Raw genomic sequence first — 23,075 nt, forward strand, 5'->3', positions numbered from 1 at the left:
AAACCATTTTTGCATACCACAGTGACGAATTTGAGGCACAATGCCAAAATGACACTTGAGACTGTATCTCTGGAATGCTTAGACATATTGACACCAAACTTTTTGTGTGTTATTGGCATCTCACACAGAACACACCAAAATTATTTGATTACAGCGCCACCTGTTGGTCAAAAGTGATAGGCCTTTTAATCTTATTACTAGTGGTTGTCTTTATGATTTTTCAGACATTTCAATTACAATCATCCAAAAATTGTTGTAGTTGCTCATTGTTGAATTTTGATGTGATGCTCCATGCTATGCTTAGCTCCTGAATTTGCCGGTGGAGTGCTTGGCCCCGTAATTGCTGCTTGCAGCTATATTTTAGTCTTATGATTGTGCGTTTCAAGGGATGATTGTGTCCATAAATAAGAGATAAGTGGGAATGTTTATGGGAAGTCAAGGTTTATGAGATGTTGTTGTGAAGCATTAATTTCCCATTGCTATTGCAGTATAACATTTGTTTGAATTTGTCTCCTGCATCTGCTCTTCACTGGCTTTACTCAGTCAACTTCTTGGATGAGAGAAGATAACAGTTTTGGGTAGCAGACAAGACTTGCTCTTAACAGGTTTCGGGTATTAGTCATGATCAAACAGCATAAAACCTCCAGGTTCATTTGACATGTTGCTACTATTCTGCACAATTCAAATTTAGTAACGTACACATGAGTTGTATTCTTTTATAACTTGCAGAAACAAATGGATCAATCCATTGAAATGTTTTTAGACGCAAAAAAGCATGTCTTCTGCAGCACGTCAACATTTAAATTAATGATAGCGTGCAAATAAGTGCAATTTCAGAAGATGATTAAATAGGTGCACAACATTCATGAGTCACAACTACCAAAGAGTACAAACATTCACCATGCGGCTCCTTTTAACTAACTACACAACAACGGATTCTCATTGTAGAAGTGTTTGGGTGTTAAAAAAAAAAAAAGAGTGGGAAGTTTTTTTTTTTTTTTTTTTTAATGTTTGTACCAGGTTGCCATTAGAGAAAAACAAGTCAGAACATGTTTCTTGATATTGAGTAAAAAATGGGTCCCTAGTAACCAAAGCTCTCTCTGGGTGACCACTGTGTCCTACCCAACAAACAACACAGGAAAATGACACCGGCCACCTTAACCACCTTCTCACAGCCAATCGGCTACTCTTAAAAAAAAAAAAAACCCTAATCCAACTGTACTGTAAAACCAGAAGAGCCTCAAAATAATCATGTATTATGTCTCACTCAAAGAAAACAAGTCTTTGTAGCAAAAAAAAAAAAAAAATGGTGCACAAGAGCATTTCCTTCAAGAGGAACAATTATAAAGGGTTGTTTAAAGAGCTCCAGCTCAAGAACACATTTCAGTGCAGCAAAGAACTTAAATTAACATGAAACCTATACATGAGCATGTACATAACTTAAATGAAAACAAACATTTCTAGTAGTTGATCAAATGTATACAGATTCTCTGCAAGTACACAAGTGGTAGATTTAATTCCAAGCCCTTAGAAGCAACCCTTAAAACATAGATCTGTGACTTCTACTACACAGCATGTGAGTGAGAACCTCGCTTGGTGAGTCATAAATACAATTTATTAATCAATCAGTAACATATTACAAATATTACATTTGAACGCAAAACTTCATGTGAGGAGGGGAGAAGAGGTATATCTGCAGTGTCTCAGCTCATGTAGGTCAACACAACTGACTGAATGGGCTCTCGGCACACCGGACACAACTTGTTCCGGTTCTTTAATTTCTTGGCGCAAGTGTAGCAAGCCATAAGGTGTCCAGTTCTTCCGTGGACGATGCAGCCGTTCTTGGGGCGACTTTGACAGATGACGCAGGGCTCAAGGCAAGTTGCAGGCAGGCAGGCCTCTAGGCTGTTGTAGCGCTCCAGCTCTGGGGTCTCTTCCTGACTGCTGCCACCAAAGGAGGTTGAGGGCTGCGATGATGAGGTCTGAGATTCAGTCATCGAGCCGGTGACCGTGGAGGAGAGAAGCTCGTCTTTAGAGGCGACAGGAGATTGCGAGCACTTGCCGTCGGGTACGTCCACTCCTTCATCTGTTTCTTGAAGAGGGCTTGAGGGTTTGGAAGGAAGCAGTTTGGCATGTGAGGCTGAGCTGGTAGTTGTGGTGATGCTGGGGTCTTCTGTGCTGGGTTGAGTGTTAGTGGAGGTGTTTTCCATGTTGGAGTGGGTTTCTGGAAGCCAACCGGGTCGGACTTTCCAACAGCTTTTGCAATGGCGAGGAAGAGGAGGGTTGAGCTCGTAACATACGGCACACTTCCAGTAGTCCTGAGTGAACACGTTTTTATTTTAGATTATTAAATCAATAATCATATTAAAGAAATAAAAGATCCTGTTTAAATCCGTGAGTCAGAAAAGAATGGCAATGGTCATGAAAAATTTTATTTGGTGCAATAAAAACAGGACTAGAATTAAAAGGACTTTCAAGGAAAAGATAATTTTATAAAACTTAAAAATATGGTCCCATTAAAAGTCAGCTTAATACACATTCCTGGTTGTATCAAGCACAATTAATTCAAAGTTCAATATTAAAAAAAAGTTGTCAATCTTTCAACAAAATGTATTAACTTGCGGCATCTCTGAATCAGCTGCCCTTTTTGGCAGACTCACTAAAGTTTTTTTTTTTCTTTCACCCCCAACCTTTTCACAATCTAATCCTGGTAGATAAGCGCAAGTCCCACTAAGAAAAACATCAGGATATGATAGTAAAATGCTACATACTGCCTCAGTTATCTCAGTATCCTCATCAAACGAATCTTCATCCTCAGCAAAGATTGTGACTTCATACACCTGAGTAAGCAAATACAGAATTGCAGTGAGTTGAGGATCGTCAAACAGGTTAGATTAGTTAGGTCACTGGTTAATCTCTCTCTCAGAAGAACACGAGTTTGAGTTGAGACCTCGTTCTCTCCTGGCAATGAATCCTCATCATGCTCACTGTAGGCGTCAGAGTTTATGGACTCCACCTCAAACTCCACACTAAAGTTATCAGATTCAGACTCGGAGTCTTCGCTCTCTTCACTGCCCTCGCTGTGAGAGATACCTACATCCTGTAAAACAAACAGGATGCTTAGAAAAGGCCAAATAACAGTGCAGAAGAAGTTACAGTTGCTGGTAAACCAAAAGAGAGTGAATGAGCATTTAAAGGTGCTACTCACAGAGTTGCTTTGTGCTTCCGAAGACTCACTATTCCCCCTCTCCCGGTGCAGGCCACCGATCACACACCAAGACAAGCTGTCATCAAATGTCAGAGAGAAGCTGTCGGACTTGTGCCTCTTCCTGCATTCTCCGGGATCGTCTTCGGCTGGAGTACTCTCTATTGAAAGCACAAAAAAAACTTTGACACAAGAACATGCCCTCACACATGTCCATCCAAGGGTTTGGACATGCAACTGCTCTGTAACTGAACCACGCTGCATTTCCAATCTGTTTCCTTTACGTTATGTTAAAACACAACCTTAAGTGTATAATGCATTAGTTTTTAATTTGCTGATGTTTGTTACATGCACTCAACTTTAGACACTTATGAGGCAAGAAGGGGCAATGCTCAGAGCAATAACCCTGTTTTAAATGGTGCATCTGGTGCTGCTTGCTCAACAAACTGTCTTTGTGTGCGTAGCTAAGGTTTAAAAATGGGCCATTGAAGCAGCACTCATCTGAGCACATCCTGCACAACCTCCAGATCTGTGTCCTTTTGAGGTGTACAGTGGCAGAGAGCAGTCATTATGGTACCATTTTTTTACTCGCATACAGTCTTCTATCAGGACTCGAAGAATACTACAAAATGATCCATCATGAAAAAAAAATACAAGGCAGGAAAAACAGTCCTTGAAAAAGGGAGTCCGCCTCAACCTTTTTTTACAAAACTCCTGGCAAAAAATAAACTAGCCTGAAATCATGAAACCTGAAATGAAACCTAACTTTATCCAAACCAACTGACTGGTACACTTGTTAAAATGGGTTTACTTTTCAGTTAGACCAGACAGCAAACTAAAAAAATTTGTTTGTTTAAAATTAACACATTAGTTCAACTGTAAATGAACCTGTCTGAGCTAAAGGCAGCAGGCTAGAGAGAGGGAAAATCTCAAGAAAAATGGAAATGCCTTTCCTGTTAAAAACAGGAACTACATCAACACTGGAACAAACAACTCTATCTGAAATCCTATCTAGCCCAACTGATCAAGCATGTGCTTTCACACACACTCAACAGGACACAGCTGGTGTGTATTTTGGTGTGCTGTGCGCTCTTACCAGGATCACTGCTTCTCCTCCTCCTGCGCTGCTGTTGTGAGGTAGATGAGCGAGAGTCTGAATCCGTATCCTAGAACAGACGGTGAAGTTTCAGTCATGCTTCAAGCACAGACACAGCACTACCAGGGAAACTCTGTGGAATGGGTCAATACAGTGTGGTTCTAAGTGTCTGAGCATAAAAGAACATTTACCCCGGGCCCTCGGTCTGGTTCACTTTGACTCCTGGGTTCAGAGAAGGTAGACTGAATATCTGTAAAAGGAAACAAAGACAGTTTTAACACAAACAACAGATGAAAACAAAGAAAAAAAATAAATAACAATCATAGTACCTGTATTTTTCACAGTCACAAGGTTTCTGTTGATCAGTGCAAAGAGTGCTCTAAATAAATAAATAAATACAAAGAAATAAAATTACACACGAAACTTTCATGTTCATATAGCAAATTTCACTATAAAAATAATAATAATTAAGAGAAACACGTAGGCTTTACAGGCTTTTTTATTTTTGTATCTACACTTGCCCCCTATTTGTATCCAAAGGTATCCAAAACCTTCTGCAGGCACTTCATATCTTAAACCGGTCACAACAGACCCTTTCAGAGTCAGTAGGTCAAAAGCTGCCATCTGTTGCTTTAAAACCCCACCCTGATATTCCCAGAGGTCACTGGTACTACAGCTGCTCTAGAGAAGTTAGAGCGTCAATACACACCGGGGCTCTTTGACGGAGAAACTTTTCACCCCGAGAACTGCACCAAGAGCATCCTCTCCGCAGTGCACAATGTGTTGCTGCTGCTTGTCATATAACTCTTTGCTCATGATATACTTCCCCAAATAAAACAAGACCTAAAAACACAGAAAGACAAGTTGTTTAGAGATCGATAGGGAAACCATTTCCTGAAACAGATTGCTGACAGAAAACATGGTAAAGATGTGGTTATTTTAAGATCATTATTTTGTGTATTTGTTGTAACAGAAAAATTTTGACTTGCTATAATGTAAAAAATAAAAACGTAAAAATTATTTTTCAAATACTGTACATCGTTCTCTCTCACACACACACACGCGCGCGCGCATGCATGCAAAACTCTGCATTTGAACATTCAATAGCAAATACTTAAACTAATAACAAAACATGCTTACAGTAGCTTTAGAAGTACCAGATTTTCACAGCAAAGTCAGAATTACAGAATTCTCCCTGACATGGCTGCTTCAACACTAACTGTGGTTACCGAAAGCACGCCTTCTTTCTTTGCATGAACATTTGGGTGGCATTACACACATATTTCCACAGTGACATAGACATGGGGGGGGGGGGCGTGTTTGAAAGAGCTGTCTAAGGCCTGGTTCACACGGGACGATTTTAAAATTGTCGGCCGATTTTCCAAACCTGAGAGACCCCACACACGGCGATAAAAAATCACGGGTCTAACAGTTTTGATCGTTCAGTGTGTGGTGTGCAGCCACACGGCAATATCAACACATCACACACGAACCGATTTGACTCCCGAGCATTCTCGTGTCAGACGGGAAATCTCGCAAAATCCCTCGAGATCAAACGTGACTTTCATGCTAGCGATGGGTAACGTTACTGTAGATAAACATTACCTGGTATTTCAAGTGCAGCAGCAATTTCTGCCCAGTTCCTCTCCTTGTCATTTCGGTTGTGATAATCTTTACACGAAACGTTGTACAAACATTCCCTGTGTTGCCACAGGTCGACAAGTTGGTCCTCCATCTCCGACGTCCACCGGACTTTCTGGTGCGCCATTCCGCCGGTTGTTTTGATTTTGTTTCTGTTTCCCGGCACTTCCTCACCGCCTCGTCACCTCGCTTTCTGATTGGCTACACGCCACAGTCCACAGGCTGCGTTATCGTTTGTCCTCGGGGGACACCACACACGAGAAGAAATCGGGCCAAATAAATCCAACATGTTGGATATCCCCGATTTGAGATCGGAGCGGTCCCGACCTTCTTCCGAGCAGAGGAGAGCGGTCTTAACACACCACACACGGCAGGAATATTTGATCAGATTATTTTACGATAATCGGAGCATCCTAAGATTGTCGGAAGGGGTGAATCGGGGCTAAAATCGGCCTGATTATCCTGCCGTGTGAACCAGCCTTAAGGGGGGTGTGGCAGAGTCTTAACTCTGATAAAGAATATCTCTTTGGATTTGGGATTTGAGACTTTGCAACTTTACAGATCTTCTTCATGCACCAAGAGCTTTTAACACTCCAAAGAGAAAGGAAAAATTGAAACCGCATCATATGACCCCTTTAAATAGTCAATACAGATGAGTAATACATTCCTGTTAGTCAGATAACCACAACTTCCAGCCATAAAAAAAATGACTCATAACATCACAAAGTTGACAACAGATGAAAATAGTTCAAGTAACATCAAATATCAAGAGTAAAAGGGAATATAAATGATCTATATTGTTGCACACTACAAATTAAAGTTATAAATTCGATTTTGTAACTGTTGAATAATGGCACTAGCCCATGCAAATGCTGCTGGCATGAAGTCAGTGCAATTTACACATGGTTGCTAAGGTGTTCTGAGTTGCTTTCTACTGGCCTAATTTATAAGAAAAAAAAAGCCCACTCTAAATGATTACCATATTTCCATATTCTATCCATCCTCCAATCAAACATCCTTACAGAAGTAAAAAGCTCCAACTGGTATTTGACCACAAACTCATTTAAAAAACTAACAAATAGGTGTCACTGCTTAAGTGCTTATATATATAAAAAATTATACATACAACGTATAACAGGGTCCAGTATTACTAAAAATTGACATAAATCCACTTTGATATCCAACCATAAAGCATGACATGAATACTACCATTCAAAAGTACAGAAACCGTTCAGTACTTATTAAAATAAAATAAAAAACTTTTAATTCAGCTAGGATGCATTAACTTGATCGAAAGAGACAAAGACATGTATAATGTTAGAAAATATTTGTAAAATGTTCTTCAAATTAAATCTTGAAATATCTATAAATATTTTTTTGTTTACATTAATAAGAATAAATGTTTCTTAAGCACTGAATCAGCACATAAGAATGACTTCTAAAGGTAACACTAAAGACTGTAGTAATGATGCTGAAAATTCATTAAAATATATATTTTTTTTTTTCTTTAAATTGACATTTCAAAATATCTTTTTACTGTATTTCTGATCAAATAAATGCAGCTTTGGTTAGCATAGGATATCTTCTCAGCCCAAACTTTTTAAATGTTAGTGTATATCAAATAAAATGGACTGTAACTGCTGTCAGCAAACACATCTCCTCACCTCTTTCATGGTGAAAACATCTTTATCTGCACCTGCATCCTCTAACAGGCTTTTCAGCTGAACTTTTGGTCTTACCTAAAGTTACAATAAATAAAACTCAATAATTTCAAGGTGTAAAAGACGCACTTAAATACACAAACACACACCTTGAAGGCTACATTACCAGTTTTTCGTTGTCAACCTTGCTGATCTGCGAACTGCTTAAACAACTTTCTGTTGCCATATTGGTAGATAATCTGTAAACAAAAAAACAAAGACAAAGTTAGACTACATACAACAATTTAGAGGCAATTCAGTAAAAAATACAAACTTCAGAACAAACATTACCTGTGCAAACAGAGGTAACTTGGCTATTCTAAAAAAGAATCTTCTATATATACTCTGCTTCCTGTACATAAAGTGCTTGAGCTCTGGCTTAGTGATGAGTGGGAGCTTGCTGAGAGCCGGTCCATGGTTTAAATAGACGCAAAGAGGCATGTCAGGGCTAGAATCCACATCACTACTCATCATCCCCTGGGCGGGTTCGGACATGACATGTCAAAGCTTGACTAGCTTTAGACGCCTAGTGGTGGGAGACGATCTTTGCTGAGTTGTCTGGTTCTCTGTGTTCATGCCCGGACATGTCCCGTTTTACTACACACGCCCTTTCCTGGCAAGCACTTGGATTTGAAGCGTATCAGCCCAGTAACAGGTGAAATAACGGAGTGTTTGGACCAAAGCGATCCTGGTGGATTATTAGCTCCTCCGTTAAATAAATTCAAGCAGAAATGTCTAAATGCTATTCATTACAAGTGCTACGGATGCATGGATATCGGGTAACGCTCCAAATGTCTCTGGACCACTACAGTGGTCTGTACACACACAAAACACAACAACAATCTCAAGTTTGTTGTCTTCGGGATTTTTAACTAACGTTAACGCTACCATCTTTATGCATGCAAATCTTTCCATTCAAATTAGCGGCACGTAATTAATGTAAAACCTTAACATCATGGAACATCAAAGACTTGCCCCCCAGAGGTAACATGAAAACAGATCATCGTGTAAATATTGTTCGTTTTATGAGATGTAACGTTACGTGTGATGAAAAGCTTGACGTCTTGCGTGCTCTTGACACGTCAACTTTCAGTATGACAGATGATAACTATTAGGTGCGTTTCAAATCGCGTACGTTTGCACTATTCTAAGATTATTAAAAGAGTTATTTAAATACTGGCATGATGCACTTAAATAACTGGAAAAAAATTATATATAATATATAAGTGTGTAATGTTGGACACTTCATCAACATTCACTTAATTGTCGCAGCTTTAATTACGTACAAAAGGGGGAGGGGCTATACATCTCCGATTATTAATAACAAAATAACCATGAGTGCAGTTATAAAGTATAAACGTCGTATAAGCCGTGGTTGTTTGTTTACGTAAGGTTAATACGAACACATTTCTTAATTTATTTACAAGTAGAATAGTAGCAGTAACGTTAGTTTTAAAGACACAATTTAAACGATTAACGTACTGCCTGATGTGGAGCAATTCGCATTTGAACGACAAGACTACGCTAATTTATATTAACAACGCCACAAACGCCCGCACTCCCGGTGTCTATTTCTCGCTGTGGACTATCAGGAAACCCCGAGGCTGGATTAGGCCGCGCTTAACGCAAGGCTGAGGAAACTTATTTTAGGCGACTAAACGGACATCGAAGCCTCATACGGCGTTGAAATATTTCACTGCAACGTATACCACAATGCTATTCAGATATTTACAGCTTAATATGTGTCGTAAATAGACGAGAAAGTACGAAAAAGGTTAAACTGAAAGTGTTAGTATCCTACCTGCTAGTGACAGTTGAGCGTCTCGAACTCCCTCTACTGGCGCCTGTTTGAATTTGAAATGTTCTAGCACGTGAGCGATGAGCGCGCGGCGTCTATGCGTATTGCGTAAACATCACATAATACACTCACGTGAGGGCGAGTTGGACATTATTTACATTAGGCCTATCTACATTTGCTCTTTTACGTTTTTTTTTTTTTTTAATGCGATTAAAGGAGTCTGACCGTGTGAAGTTAATTTCATATTTAACTCGTCATTTGTATGCGGTTGTATGTTGTACAAACTTGCTGGTTCTTTATTTCAATATTAATCCACACTGGACACGTTTTAGTTGTCAGCCTTAATTCTGCATTTATCAGGTTATATGTATGAAATTAATGAAAAATTAATATGACCACAAAGTCGAAGCAGTAGGCCTACTAAAATTATTATTGTTATTATTATTATTAATTATTTAGCATTTAATATGGTTCGCTTAAGCCTCTTGGGTTGAATTTAGTGCATTGTTTAATTGTATGAGATTGATCGAAAACATTATTATCACTTGATAGTAAATTATTGTTTAACATTTGTAGTTATAATCATGATAATATTCACTGCATCACCTCTCACTGGTTAATGAATTCCCCCTTTGATTAAGGAGCTACATTTTCAATATATATTTATATTTTGCTAACTAAAATAACTTTAATCAGTTTTGATGAGTAATAATGATCCGTTCTTTCTCTTATAAGAGGATTCTGCGAGTCCCCTGTTTGGTGAGGATGCTGGGAATTCATCAGCTGTCTGTGAAATCCACGTCAAAACATATTCATTTGTAAAATGAGTCTGTTGTCATGACATAACTAAACAGAAACTTGCAAATTAGGGGAGGTCCTGTTTGCTGAGTGAAATCAGGGCATTATTAAGGGGATATGGACTGTGCCGTGAAAACAAGTCTTGTACAGTCCCTGTGACAGGATGCAGGGACAGTGAGTCAGAGTTCATTTTAGTACAACATGTTCCTTTAAGCTCAACATGTTTGGGCTTGTACATCTGTAATAATGAGGAAATTCCATGGACCACTGAAGTCATCAGAAAAGCCATTAATTTAATTAATGGAAGTAAGGATAAATGCAGATCCTAAAGATTAAAGTTCAAGACTGTGCACTCTCAAAAACAACTATTCATCTATCTACTTATTCAATATGCAACCACACATGGATGTTTTGGGGAAAAATTAGAAAGAAATTACCATCTACCCACTGAGGTGCTTGTTCCTGGGATTAACCAGGACTTTCCATGTTTTTTAGGCAGTTGTTGGATTCTTTCCTTCTTACATGTTTTTAATACTTCATACTTTTATTTAGCAAGAATGCTTTACATTTATCAAAAGAAACAGAGATTTATAATGTCTTGATAGACATTCATTATTTATAATTATAATTTGAATTTCTAAATCAAATAAATGCTGTTCTGCCCGACCTTCTCAAATATTATTATTATCATTATTTTTTACAAATCTATTAAGCAGCACAACACTAATAATAATAGACATGTTTCTTGAGCAGCAAATCTGCATTTCTGAAGGATTTCTGAAGACTGGAGTAATGGATGCTGAAAATTCAATTTTTAAATATCATGTTCCAAAGAAGAAAATGACATTTGTTGGGTGAACTGCCACTTTAAGCAGCATCTTTTGCAGTTTTTTATGTTGAAAATCCTAATATTCTAAAATGCAAACACACAAAAAAAGTTATAGATCTAGAGTTTAGACTGCAGACAGGACTTTGGCTGTGACTAATGTTTCAGATGTGCATTGCAAAAGAGAAAAACAAGTTGAAAAGCCCTCATCATGAACTGAACAAATAATTGACATTCCATTCACAGATACTCAAGTCTTTTTTGCTAAGTAGACACTGACCCTTGTCCTAAAAAGTCACAATTTAGACTCGACTAGATAAGATAACATTCCATTCTTGAAAAATGTGACAAAAGAAAACAGTTGTGGTACTTTTTCTAAAATGTTTTATTGTTGTACAGACCATTTGAAAAATACATTATAAAAGAACACTTACAAAATAAAAAAAAGGAAACGCTTCAGCAATTTCAGAGTTGCTCTCTCAAGTAGCATGTTTTTTTTTGTTTTTGCAAGTTTATCTGCAAATATTGAATACTCTACTTGAAATAAAAATGTAACTCTTAAAAAGATTGAAATGCTATTAAAAGTTCTCAGCCTGTATGGCTTAAACCTACATCCTTCCAGTCTATGTTTGGTTAGTCTTCACGCTCCTGTGCAGGAGCCATCGCTAGCTAGCTATTCCTGAACGAATCAGGCACTGAACACTGACTTTCTTGTTGATTGGCCCATCAGCAGGGCTATGGCCTCTGTGCAAGCTTGCTTTTGCCCTCCTCCTGTTCTGCCAGTTTGAAATGGGTGTATGCCAGGATGCCACTGAGCGTGCAGAGGATGCCCAGACCTTGATTTAAGGACAAGGGGTCCTGGAAGAGGACATAGCCACCCAGTAATGTGATGCAGAACTTGAAGTGTCCAAACATGTTGTAGCTGTGAGGAGAAATGTTAAGGGAGGTTCCTCGAGACTTATGACATGCACTTGAGAAACAGGCTTTGAGGACATGAATTTCATATACAAGTCAGAAATGAGCTTCAAAATGATTCTCTCTCAAAGTTAATATTCTTTTGACCATTTTACTGTTAGGATTTTTATGTTTTGTAGTTAGGCTTGTGAATGTGAAATTTAAAAGAAATCTTAACACACACGATTTGTTAAAAAAATAACAGATAGTTTTAAAGTGCCCCTATTATTGGTTATGAAAGGTCCAAATTTTGGTTTTGGGAGTCCCCAAAAGCAGGTTGACATGCATGCATGCACTTTCATTGTCTTATAATATGCATTTATTTTTACCTTATTGCTCAACGACTCCCAAATGATTCACTCAACGATTAATTTTTCCAAACCCCTCTTTTGTGTGACGCTAATCTGCGGTGATAGGTCCGATTGGATCATGCCTGTAATGCCTGATAAAGCAGCTTTTGTTTTTTTCATTCACTTAGAGCAATGTTTCACATTGCATGAAAGGTAATTTTCAAAAATCCATAATATTGATCTAAGGGTCTTGTTAGTATGCAGCAAAAGTTAATAAATCCGTTTAAAAAAGTATAATATGTTAACAAAATAACATTTGCTAGTTTTAATATAGATTTCTGTATATATCAGTCTTGTGAATGTGAAAAAAGTGAATAAATCTCTTTATAAAAGTATAATCTGTTAATAAAATAAGTTTTAATATTGATGAAGGGATATATGAGTCTTGTAAAAAAAAGTTAATTAATCTGTTAATAAAATAATTTAATTTAAGTTAATAAAATAAGAGTTTGGGATTGGTTTAACTGTAACTCAGTTCCTTTTATATTAATAAATGAATATTCTACATGAATGTCATCACAAACTGCACAACCCAGCACTTTTTTAAAAGCATCTGAATTTGTTCAAACGTGACACGGCCTATTCTTCATACAGTATAAATGGTATTTTACTAAGTAAATTATATAGTTGCCAGTATATTTTAGAAAGAGAGCTAACAAAACATAAGCATATTTCCATGTCCCGATAGAAAACGCTTGGTTGAGAAATAATAAGTGGTCCAAAAGTGCAGTTTAAAACAGATGTTGGTACATTTGCTCCCTCTACTGCGTACTTTGAGAAAATGCACTCGCACTAAATGGATGTATTCAAAACCATGAAATGTTTTCAGTATAGCTCGTGGCTAAAAGATGTGCCTTGATTGAATTACAGCTTTCCCTTTCATTATGAAACAAGTGTGTAACTACATGTTACTATTTGCCAAACTTTGCCAAGTCTCTGTTAAACAAACATTTGCTTGCATTATAGACCTAATCTGACACTTAACAAACAATAAAGTCACGTTTACAGATGCAAGTCTAAAGGGTGAGAATAGATAAAAAGAAATAGCCATAGCTGAATGACAGAGATTTCAGAGAATTAGCAGAAAGGATACGTAACAGGAGACGTGTTCCCAATGATCCAGTAAATGGACAAATTGACCAGAAAGGCAATGACACCAGACAGCAGAACCATGACCTTGAGGAAGCAGAAAAAATATCAAGAATCAACCATTCAAAAATACAATTCATCTCAATACTACAAACCAAATCCTATAGAAATACTGTATGCTTTTTTATTTAATAAATAAACATTCACATAGTAATATTTAGAGCAATGAACTGATCTTTTATCCAATGGGGGTGGGGATATATAAGCGTATTCTTTTCTTTTTTTTTACCCAGGAAATTTTGGCAATAACACAAGGCGCTCTCTGTGACTGTGTTTGTATATGTAAGAAATTCCTCTGGATACGTGCTGAAAGAGTGTGTGAGCCATTGAAAGAACAGTCCCTCTCTCACTCGCTCTCTTACCAGGGCCTGAAATGACCAGGGGCCAAAGATCCCACCCTCTCCGGTAAAGGGTTCGAAGAATGGCACCAGGACCAAGAGAAACGCTGAAGACATGGGTGCTTGATAATACAGCAACTGCATAGAGTTCACCTGAAGCTCATGCTGTTTGGCACCGACCCACTAGAATAGGAGAAATGAATGATTCAATCACCATTCAGAAGCAGTGTGGATATCTGAATAATTAATGAGGGAAATCATTTATGGTCAGAAATTTATTAAAGTTTTTTTTTTTATTATTATTTCTATATATAAATAAAGGAATATGACTTTTTCAGAAATGATACAGATCGAGAGTGCAGTAATGCTTACCACTTGATACAGCGAGGTTACAAAGACCCCAAGTGTGGCAAAGATCATCCCAAGAAGATTGAACTTCACGTCATAGTACGAGTTCAGTATGACCCCTAAAGTGATCGGCACCTTTTTATAAAAAAAAAGTATAATTTAAAGGAATAAATTATATGAAGTGGTGTACAAATCACATGTTTTGACCCATTACCTTGCATGAACAAATCTGCTTTTATCAGCATTTACCCAGAACATAGTTCAAACTGATGCATAGCATGTGCATGCTATAGAAATGACGGTTAAAAACATGTTACAGTTATAATAACACACATTAAAAATCACCACGCATTAATACATTGTGCAATACAGTATTATATAGTAGACTTTGCATACTTGTGGAATGCATGTATACATTACTGCATACAGTGCATTCCACAAGTATAAGAAGGCTACTATATATTTAAAGAAATTATGTTCATTGCACACACACACACACACGTGAATTTTAAACTTTGATCTGTTTATTTCCCGATTCTGAAAGACAGCTTTTAAATGCAGTCTGAGATTCCATTGCATTTGAACTACTGTTAAGGAATATTTTAGAAGGATTTCTTAGTATACCAGTGAAATAATTGAAGCCCACTTACTAGAGTCAGTTTAATCTTTGTGGAAAATGTCTTTCTGTAGTACAAGGTCTGGATGACTATGATCACGGGTGTTGTCATGGTCTTGGCCAGCTGATATGTTCCTATAGTGTTGCTCTGGAGAGACAGATTGGTGAAAACAACAAACCCACAGAAACTCAAGGCCAGCAGGATGATTTTAGAAGGTCTGAGACTCTTGGGGGAGAATATATCCATCTTCTGGCAAATGAACAGCCCCAGCCATGTCACTACGAAATGTATGAGAGTCAGGGTCATGTTGGGAAAGCCATGGTGCACATAGATCCATTTGTTGATGAACACTATACAGATCGAAGACAGTAGGTTGACCAGCAGTCCTGCAATTATCCGGCTGTTTCCAAACAAGTCAGAGAGTCGCGTCGCCATAGTTGAGCTCATTCAGACGCACTTTTAGTCTTCTGCTGGAGGCGAATACTTCTAGAGAAACCGTTTCAGGTGTCTGCTTTGGTACTGCATCAGCAGAGAGACATAAATCTCTTTCTGTGGATGAGTGTGTAAAAGCAGTTCAGAGCGGCTTTCATTATAAGATTGTCCCTCATAGAAAGCCGTATTCTCTCAAATCGCTGCTCTGCCTGCCACTGACTGAACACATGGGCGTGACGTACTCAAACGCGACGCTTGCAAATAAGGGACGAGTCTGAAAGGTAACGGGCCACCGTGCAACTCTCGCGAGATTCCCATGGGCTGAAACACTATAGCGACAATACGCATGCGCGAGAATTCGTCTGTGGATATTTATCATCAGTGACCCGTCAATGTCAGTGACACGCACGACGCCACATCACTGCTCGCTATCTAGCGGACAAAATTACAAGATTACTGAGATTCAAATATTGAATTTTACTTCTTTTGGTCTTTATTGTTTCTTTTTGTTATAAAATCACTGCTAATATGTCACCATATCATCGAGATCATTGTCATATTCATTTTTATTGGCCCAAAGCCCTGTGTACATTGCATATTGTGTATAATGTATCACTGTCTAGAGTTATGGTCATCAATGCAATGTTTGTATTGTTGCTATGTTGTACTGCACGTTCTTTGTAATTACGATTTTCCACATGTAAAGTCATGCAATTATGAAATAACACAAAATGGAGAATGAGAACCAGGCTTAAGTTTACCCAAAACACAATGTTAAACAAATCAGAAGTATATTTTAGCATCAGAATTTGTCTCGATTCCAGCTCTCCTAAAAAGTAATTAAGTTTTAGATGCCAGGATTCTGTTACGCTTTTGAGTCAAGATTCTTTAATTGGTCCAATGTTATTTAATCCTTGTAAACGATAAAAACCATCTGCACTGATGAACTACTATGTGTAGTTTATTTATGTATAGATATAGATACTGACATTACAAGAGAAAACATATTTTCTGTGCAAATAAAGTCTGTGAACAAATATGAAAATACTTGAGTAAAAATCATGAGGTGACAAAAATTCTTAAGTTTAAAAAAAAAATGCTTTAGAGCAATAGAAATACATGTCTTCTGTGCAAATGAAATGTCTTAAAATGCATAAATAAATGTTCACGAAATTGCTCTAGTAGAGAGGTTCTCAAGCAGGGGGTGGATTCTTAATTATATTTAGATATACAGCTCTGAAAAAAAAGACACCTTTCCAATTTTTTCTTAAATCAGCATCTCTACATGTAGCCTATGGCAGCTATTCAATGACACACCTCATTATCCAGTACTGATTATGTGATCAGGAAAAATATAAAACCACTGCTGTGGTCATCATTATCCTCCTGCAATACAACTAGCTGAAGGCAAAAAAAAGTGCCTCAAAAGTAGTTGAAATCAAACAATAGCTATTGACCATGCTAAAAGAGTTCATAAGAAAGGTTTTGAGTGAGAAAAAGAAGGGTTAAATGCTGGATTTACTGGCACAGGGATACATCCGGTTGCTTCTATCCTTAAAATTTCAAAGACCGTGGTTCATAAGAACAAGTTCAAGCTGCAGACATGGGAACAGCAGAGCTGCAGACTGGCAGAGGGAAAATATGACTCTCCACTGACCATCAAACAAAGCTGAGCTTCTTGAATTTTTGCACCAGGAGTGGCATAAAGTCACCCAACAGTAATGTGAAAGACTGGTGGAGAGCATGCCAAGACTCATTAAAGCTGTGATTAAAAAGCAGGGTTATTCCATCAAATATCATAGTTAAAATATTAGTATTATATCATTTAAAAATGCATATACACTTGTTTTCTTATGATTATTTGAGATCTGAAAACACTGCACCTTTTTTATGATTTTGAGCAGTTGTCATTTTCTGCAAATAAATGCTCTAAATGATGATGTTTATTTTGAATTTGGGAGAAATGTTGTCAGTAGTTTATAGACTAAAACAAAAAAATTATTTTTACTCAAATGCACGCCTTTAAATCGTAAAACCAGAGAAACTGATAATGTTGCAGTGGTCTCTTAATTATTTTTCTTAATATTTTACCAATTAAAATGCATAAATCTTAAACACAAATAATTCCAATAAAATTTAACATACAATAAGTCTGCTGTACCAAAAGACAAACTTCTCTGAAATAAGCATAAATAGAAATTAGCCTGAAAATGCCAAATGAATTCCAGCGTCTCGCCAGAAGATGGCGCCCACAGCTAAATCATCAATGCATTTGCTTTCCAAATTGCTGGTCCAGCGTGGGTATATCATAGATACATATTTATTTTTAATAAATAGTATAATTGAGGTCTATACATGCTAGTTTCTATGACAGAGTGATGATTAGCAAGCACAAACTATGCAAAAGCAATGACCGACTGACCTTCATTTTTTGGACACCCAATGTCACCAATAGAAGGCAGCACAGTTCTACTGACTCTAACTGTGCCTCAGAGATGTTATAATTCAGACGGCACACTCTCCCTCGATACGTAAATGTCTTTTGTTGTAAAAATTGGACTCCTTCCCAAAATTCTGCAACATCAATATGTTGATTTCTCCTGAAACTGCCTGATGACTGTAATAGTTCATGAGTAAAGATACATGAATTGCCTCTAACTGCATCTGCATGCACACAGAACTTATCCTGGAGGCAGTGTGTTAGTGTGATGAATCTACTACCGGTTCATCACAAATGAATGTGTGTGTTTTCAGTCATTCAGCGAGCTATGGATGCCGCAGGCAATCGTTCATCTACACGCTGCATGAAATTGTTTCCATCTTGAGTCATTAAGGGGGCTTAATTGACTTTTTAAATGAGGATGAGCTGCTTATCCTTGCTGTATTGATTTGAATTTCAAGGAAGTTCAGATCTGTGCGGTTACTAGCGGTCTTGACAGATTTCCATTCATTGTTCCTTCCCGTAAACAAATATGAATAACCCCCCCAAGCCCGTAAACACACCAGATTCGACCCCTACCATTAGGTTATTACGTAATTGATTAAATAATTTACTTTAAAATAATATAATTATAACTGATTTTTACTTATACTTTCAACATTGCATTAGTATTATAGTTTACATTTGTATTAAATGAATTATCTGAGTGTTTAATTTTGCCCCACTTACAGTAAGAGTGCTTAATTTGGACCCAGTCATCATTTGCACCCTCATGTTGTTCCAACCCTGTATGAATTTCTTTCTTCTGCTGAACACAAAAGATGTTTTGAATAATTTTGGGTACCAAACAGTTAATAGAAAAACTTTTATTTATTTATTTTATTTTTTATTTATGGAGGTCAACTGTTTCTACATTCTTCACAATATCTTCTTTTTTGCTCAACAGAAGAAATAAACTCATACAAGTTTGTAAATGATGAGTAAATGATGAAATAATTTTCATTTTTGCATGAATTATCCATTTTATCACACTTCTTGAAGATCGGGATGCCAGGGTTAAGTTAATAAACCAATTTTACCCAATATTTGTGGCTGCCGTGTATTTTGTAAATATATTAGCCTATATTGAGCTTTTTAGCATAGCAAAATGCTAACATGAAATGCTATTGGAATCAATTTTCCCGTCAAGTCCAAATGTGTTTGAGAAAACCACATCATAGCAGCTTAAGTCATAGTCTGATTTTGGGAACATCTTAGCAGGTTTGTTGCTGTTTCTTGGTGGTTTATAGCTCTGGCCAGCTGCTGTAAACATCACTTTGTATCTGACAACTGCATTTAAGAATACCTTTTCTTAAAATCAATATTCACTGAAAATCTTAATGATCATCTGTTATGGAATAGAGCGGTCTGAACATTCTGCTAAACTTTGCTAAAATGCAACTTGGAGAAGTGAATACTGGCTGTGATACTGTGTGGCGTATTATTAATAGTTGCTAGTTTCAACAGGAGAAAAACAAATAAATAAAAACAGCTTGGATGCTTAGTGAAGGGTGGGCTTAGGGGGTTAATGAAATGCAAACATAGCTCAAAACTCCCTTTAACTTTAAACACATACTCAAGTTCTGTCCCAAAACTTATTGAGCTTATATAATATGTTTATTTGCCAAGCTACTATCAAAATCAGTTTTTATTTTTTACTGTAAAATGTACTTCCATAATTATACAAGTGGTACAATAGATCATATAGATACAATCATCATAAGCGACCTATCCATAAAACATATTGTACTGTGTATAGACAAGGTGCACAAGGCCATACAGACGAAGAAAAAAACTGCAAGGTAGTGCGCAACGCTAAAATAATGCAATAAACATCAACTAAAAAAATGAAAATGTAACACAAAACACCCTAATGTACACTATAACAAAAAAAGGTAGAAACAAAACTATTTAAATAAATTAGAATCATGTGTGAAATCTGTCCTTTAACTGTTTTTCACTGTAAGTTACATGGTTATTTATAGTTTTATCTTATAAAATACATTTGAATGAATGTAGAGAAGTTCTCTTGTTTTGGTGAAAGAGAGATGCGTGTGAATGAAGTTAAGGAAGTTGTTCGCTATAGAGTATTTTTACGAGGTTTGTTTCGGTTCGGTTGCTGCCTTCAGGCTAGACCGTTGACAGCAAGATGACTCAGTATAGAGCTACTTTTAGCATTCATTAGCTGTTTTTATTCCAAGTTTGCTAGTCAATCTACAAGAGAAATATGACAAATGCTACGTCTAGCCACCTTGCGACTCTCAAACATCATTGAAAAGGTCTATCAACCCCCCTCCAGTCTGTTTCTCGCACTCTGTTCAAACACGGCACGGCGCTGAGATTCGTTTTTTAAAAAAAAGGCTGTGAATATTCCAAACATGACAAATGAGATGTTCACCACTGAAGAGCGAACCGCTATATCAGAGTGAAACGACAACCTCCGGCGCAGATAATGTGAGTTTTCACATTAATTCAGACATCGTTCAGAAAGTAAAGGAGTGAGAGAGATGGTGGGAGAGAATGATGACTAAACAGCGACTGAAGGCTTCCAATCACAGAAGCCGTCAAATGAGTTCACTTTGGACCGCTTTGGTAAATGTGAGGCAAGGTGGTGAAGATATATGACCTCTTTGAAGCCATACATTACAACTCACAGTGAGACAGGAGGAATAAGCCTGTCGCATGCAGAGCTAACCTTGAAAGACAGATTTTGAATTGTGCTGTCTGTTTCTGACAAATGCTGACCGTGACATGAAAAAAAATGTCATCTGTTTTCAGTTTTCAGACCATAAAGAATCTGTTGTCCTTGAGTCGCATCATTATTGTAAGTGTCACATTAAAGGAATGGAAATTCTGTCGTTTATTCTCCTTTAAATTTGTACGATTTCTTTAGTGGAACGAAAAACAGAGATGTTTCACAGAATGTGCATGCTGCTCTTTTCCATACAATGAAAGTGAATGAGGACTGGGGATGTCAAGTACCGTATTTTTCGGACTATAAGTCGCACCAAAGTATAAGTTGCATTAGTCCAAAAATACGTCATGATGAGGAAAAAAACATATATAAGTTGGACCAGACTATAAGTCGCATTTATTTAGAACCAAGAGAAAACATTAACGTCATTAACGAGAGGGCGCTCAATGATTTCAGTGTAGACTACAGGAGCACTGAGCAGCATAGAGCGCCCTCTCGTGGCTGGAGACGGTAATGTTTTCTCTTGGATCTTGTCAAATTAATTTTGATAAATAAGTCGCACCTAACTATAAGATGCAGGACCAGCTAAACTATGAAAAAAAGTGTGACTTATAGTCCGGAAAATACGGTACCTGGAAGACAAAAAAACAGTGAAAATAACATATGCCCTGAAAGTCTTGCCCTCTTCCATAGTTCAGTAATGTCAATAATTTGTCAAAAAAAAAAGTAATTAAACTGAAAACCTGAAAATTCTGTCATCAATTACTCATCCTTGTGTCGTTCCATATCCATATCATTTTCATTCTTCTTCGAAAGACTCAAAAGAAGACATTTTTTTAATGAAACCTGCAATATTTTGCTGTCCCTCCATTAAAAAGTCCATTATCCAGATATTAATTCATCTGAAACTAAAAACAGATTTACTGCTTATTGATATTTGGAAAACTTTTGTCCATAACATCAAATGTGCACCTAATAGAGTCATGTGGGGAAAGAAACAAACAATCAAACAAACAAATACAGGAAGTTGTATCATAAAAGAAAAACGGCAGACCTGCATAACTGATAATAATAAGCTGATTAATGATTTTACTAATGATTGAAATTAAAAAGCAATGACATTGGTGATGCTTGATATTAGTAGTAAGACAAATAGTTTGAAACACTGGTTTCTTGGTTAACCTTTATTATTTGTTTAATGATAAAGAGCAGTGGGAACATCTTACTGTATTTTGTGTTAGAAAGTAAATCATACTGGTTTTGAGCAACCTGATGGTGAGTAAATGATGGCCAAAAATTTATTTTTGGGGGAACTTTATATATTTGCCTCAGTTCGGTTACTCATTTCTTGTGTACATCTTCCTACCCGGGTTCACCCCGCACCTCTCTTTCTCACACGTTCTCTTAATTACTCTGTCAGTAATTAATTTGTTCTCTTTGAGTTATCACCATACGCAGGGCCTTGACTCTCAAGGGAAGACGAATCTGTCATCCTTCACGACCGTGTGAGCGGTTTGTGTGTGCGCAGGAAATAAATTCATACTCGTCTGTTTTTCATAATAGATGCCTTCAGTCTAACAGTCTGAGTGAGTGTGGTTGTTATGAACATTATATCTCGAATCTCACATAAGATGCATGACTGAAGTATGATGGTTGCATGGTGTCTCTTCCTCTTTATATCTTTCTCATTTCCCCTGTCTTCTGTACCATAAACAGATATCCTCCTGTAACATATCAAAGCTCCCAACGTAGGCTGCTAAATTGCTCAACTGTTAACTGATTTGAGACAGTGAAACTGAGCTAATTTACATCACAACTTCTTTAGTGTGTAATGGTATATTGCTAGAATATTATTGTTTTCACTGTCTACTCTGTGGATGATATATGTCAAGTTGCCTTTTGCCAGACATTAATCTCTTTAAAATATAGACATATATTTAAAGGTTTAAACAACACGATTTGTCGTTTTGAATGAACAGTTTCTTAAGGAATCTTAGAGGCTCTCCTAAACCCATAAGGCTGTTCAGAGATGAAGCAATCCCAGAAAGCTCTGCAGTAAGTTCCCTTAAATGTTTCATCCAAGATGGTGGACTGAGTCTTTTTCGGTAATCAACGGATGCTGTTGATAGCGATTAAGAACCCAGATCATTCCTTTAAGTGCTTTAAGCTCCAAGAGAAACTTCAAAGATGTGAACTTTGTAGAAAAGGGCGCTTTGAGTTCCTCTGTGGTCTGCCCTTTTTTAAAAGAGAGACGGGCTTAGAAAAATTATTCAGCTGATATTTTAAACAGATTTGGCATTCTGCGAAATCTCGGTGGATATGATTCAGAGCTAATGAGGAAAGATATGCATGCTCAGGAGAAGCCATATCGGATCTCTAATATTGGGTGATTATGCTAAGAGTGATTTGTCAGTTGGTCATATAGTAATATCCTTCCAGAAATAGCAATTCATCGTATTTTACTAGAAACATTCCATCTCCAAGTAGGTTGCTTTAAATAAGTTATCAAAAATGCTCAGTTGTTTCATGTTCTTACTGATTGATATGAATGGGAATATTTGAGATTGTAGCAATGTCCATCCACGTTCAGAGCACTCTTTGAAATATGTACAAGAGTGATGAGACCTATTGGGAATTTCTGTCTTTACC

General features: G+C 37.2%; 2 protein-coding genes across 5 annotated transcripts; both read right to left on the bottom strand.

Annotated features, from left to right (window-relative positions):
- Window positions 1–1,593: 1,593 nt before the first annotated feature.
- On the bottom strand, window positions 1,594–9,523 carry LOC127972941 (E3 ubiquitin-protein ligase Mdm2). Of its 4 annotated transcripts, none has more exons than XM_052576966.1 (11): window positions 9,444–9,523; window positions 7,770–7,842; window positions 7,607–7,681; window positions 5,011–5,144; window positions 4,631–4,680; window positions 4,493–4,551; window positions 4,302–4,371; window positions 3,209–3,366; window positions 2,951–3,100; window positions 2,772–2,840; window positions 1,594–2,318 (listed from the first exon to the last, which is right to left on the bottom strand). In XM_052576966.1, the coding sequence occupies exons 2-11, from the start codon at window positions 7,827–7,829 to the stop codon at window positions 1,704–1,706; spliced, it is 1,440 nt and encodes a 479-aa protein (XP_052432926.1). In that variant the 5' UTR covers window positions 7,830–7,842; window positions 9,444–9,523; the 3' UTR covers window positions 1,594–1,703. The 4 variants fall into 4 exon arrangements, with proteins under 4 accessions (XP_052432926.1, XP_052432917.1, XP_052432935.1 ...); XM_052576957.1 differs by lacking the exon at window positions 9,444–9,523 and adding an exon at window positions 7,934–8,516; XM_052576975.1 differs by lacking the exon at window positions 9,444–9,523 and having other exon boundaries at window positions 7,753–7,842.
- A 1,908-nt stretch (window positions 9,524–11,431) lies between these two features.
- Window positions 11,432–15,514, bottom strand: LOC127972958 (solute carrier family 35 member E3-like). The gene is made up of 5 exons (XM_052576998.1): window positions 14,854–15,514; window positions 14,228–14,338; window positions 13,880–14,038; window positions 13,462–13,544; window positions 11,432–11,986 (listed from the first exon to the last, which is right to left on the bottom strand). Exons 1-5 carry the CDS (start codon window positions 15,265–15,267, stop codon window positions 11,800–11,802), a joined length of 954 nt encoding a protein of 317 aa, XP_052432958.1. The 5' UTR covers window positions 15,268–15,514; the 3' UTR covers window positions 11,432–11,799.
- Window positions 15,515–23,075: the final 7,561 nt, after the last annotated feature.

This window comes from Carassius gibelio, chromosome A4, assembly GCF_023724105.1.
Source record: "Carassius gibelio isolate Cgi1373 ecotype wild population from Czech Republic chromosome A4, carGib1.2-hapl.c, whole genome shotgun sequence".
In the NCBI taxonomy this organism is placed as follows: Eukaryota; Metazoa; Chordata; class Actinopteri; order Cypriniformes; family Cyprinidae; genus Carassius; species Carassius gibelio.

Bases quoted from the DNA above. Each gene is read 5' to 3' on its own strand.
- LOC127972941 (XM_052576966.1), bottom strand. From the start codon at position 7,829: ATGGCAACAGAAAGTTGTTTAAGCAGTTCGCAGATCAGCAAGGTTGAC. The intron at 4,552-4,630 runs GTACTATGATTG...TTCCTTTTACAG, and splicing joins TGTGACTGTGAAAAATACAG to ATATTCAGTCTACCTTCTCT. The intron at 2,841-2,950 runs GTCTCAACTCAA...TTGCTTACTCAG, and splicing joins CATTGCCAGGAGAGAACGAG to GTGTATGAAGTCACAATCTT.
- LOC127972958 (XM_052576998.1), bottom strand. From the start codon at position 15,267: ATGAGCTCAACTATGGCGACGCGACTCTCTGACTTGTTTGGAAACAGC. The intron at 14,339-14,853 runs GTAAGTGGGCTT...TTTTATAAAAAG, and splicing joins CAAAGATTAAACTGACTCTA to GTGCCGATCACTTTAGGGGT. The intron at 13,545-13,879 runs GTAAGAGAGCGA...TGCTTCCTCAAG, and splicing joins CCTGGTCATTTCAGGCCCTG to GTCATGGTTCTGCTGTCTGG.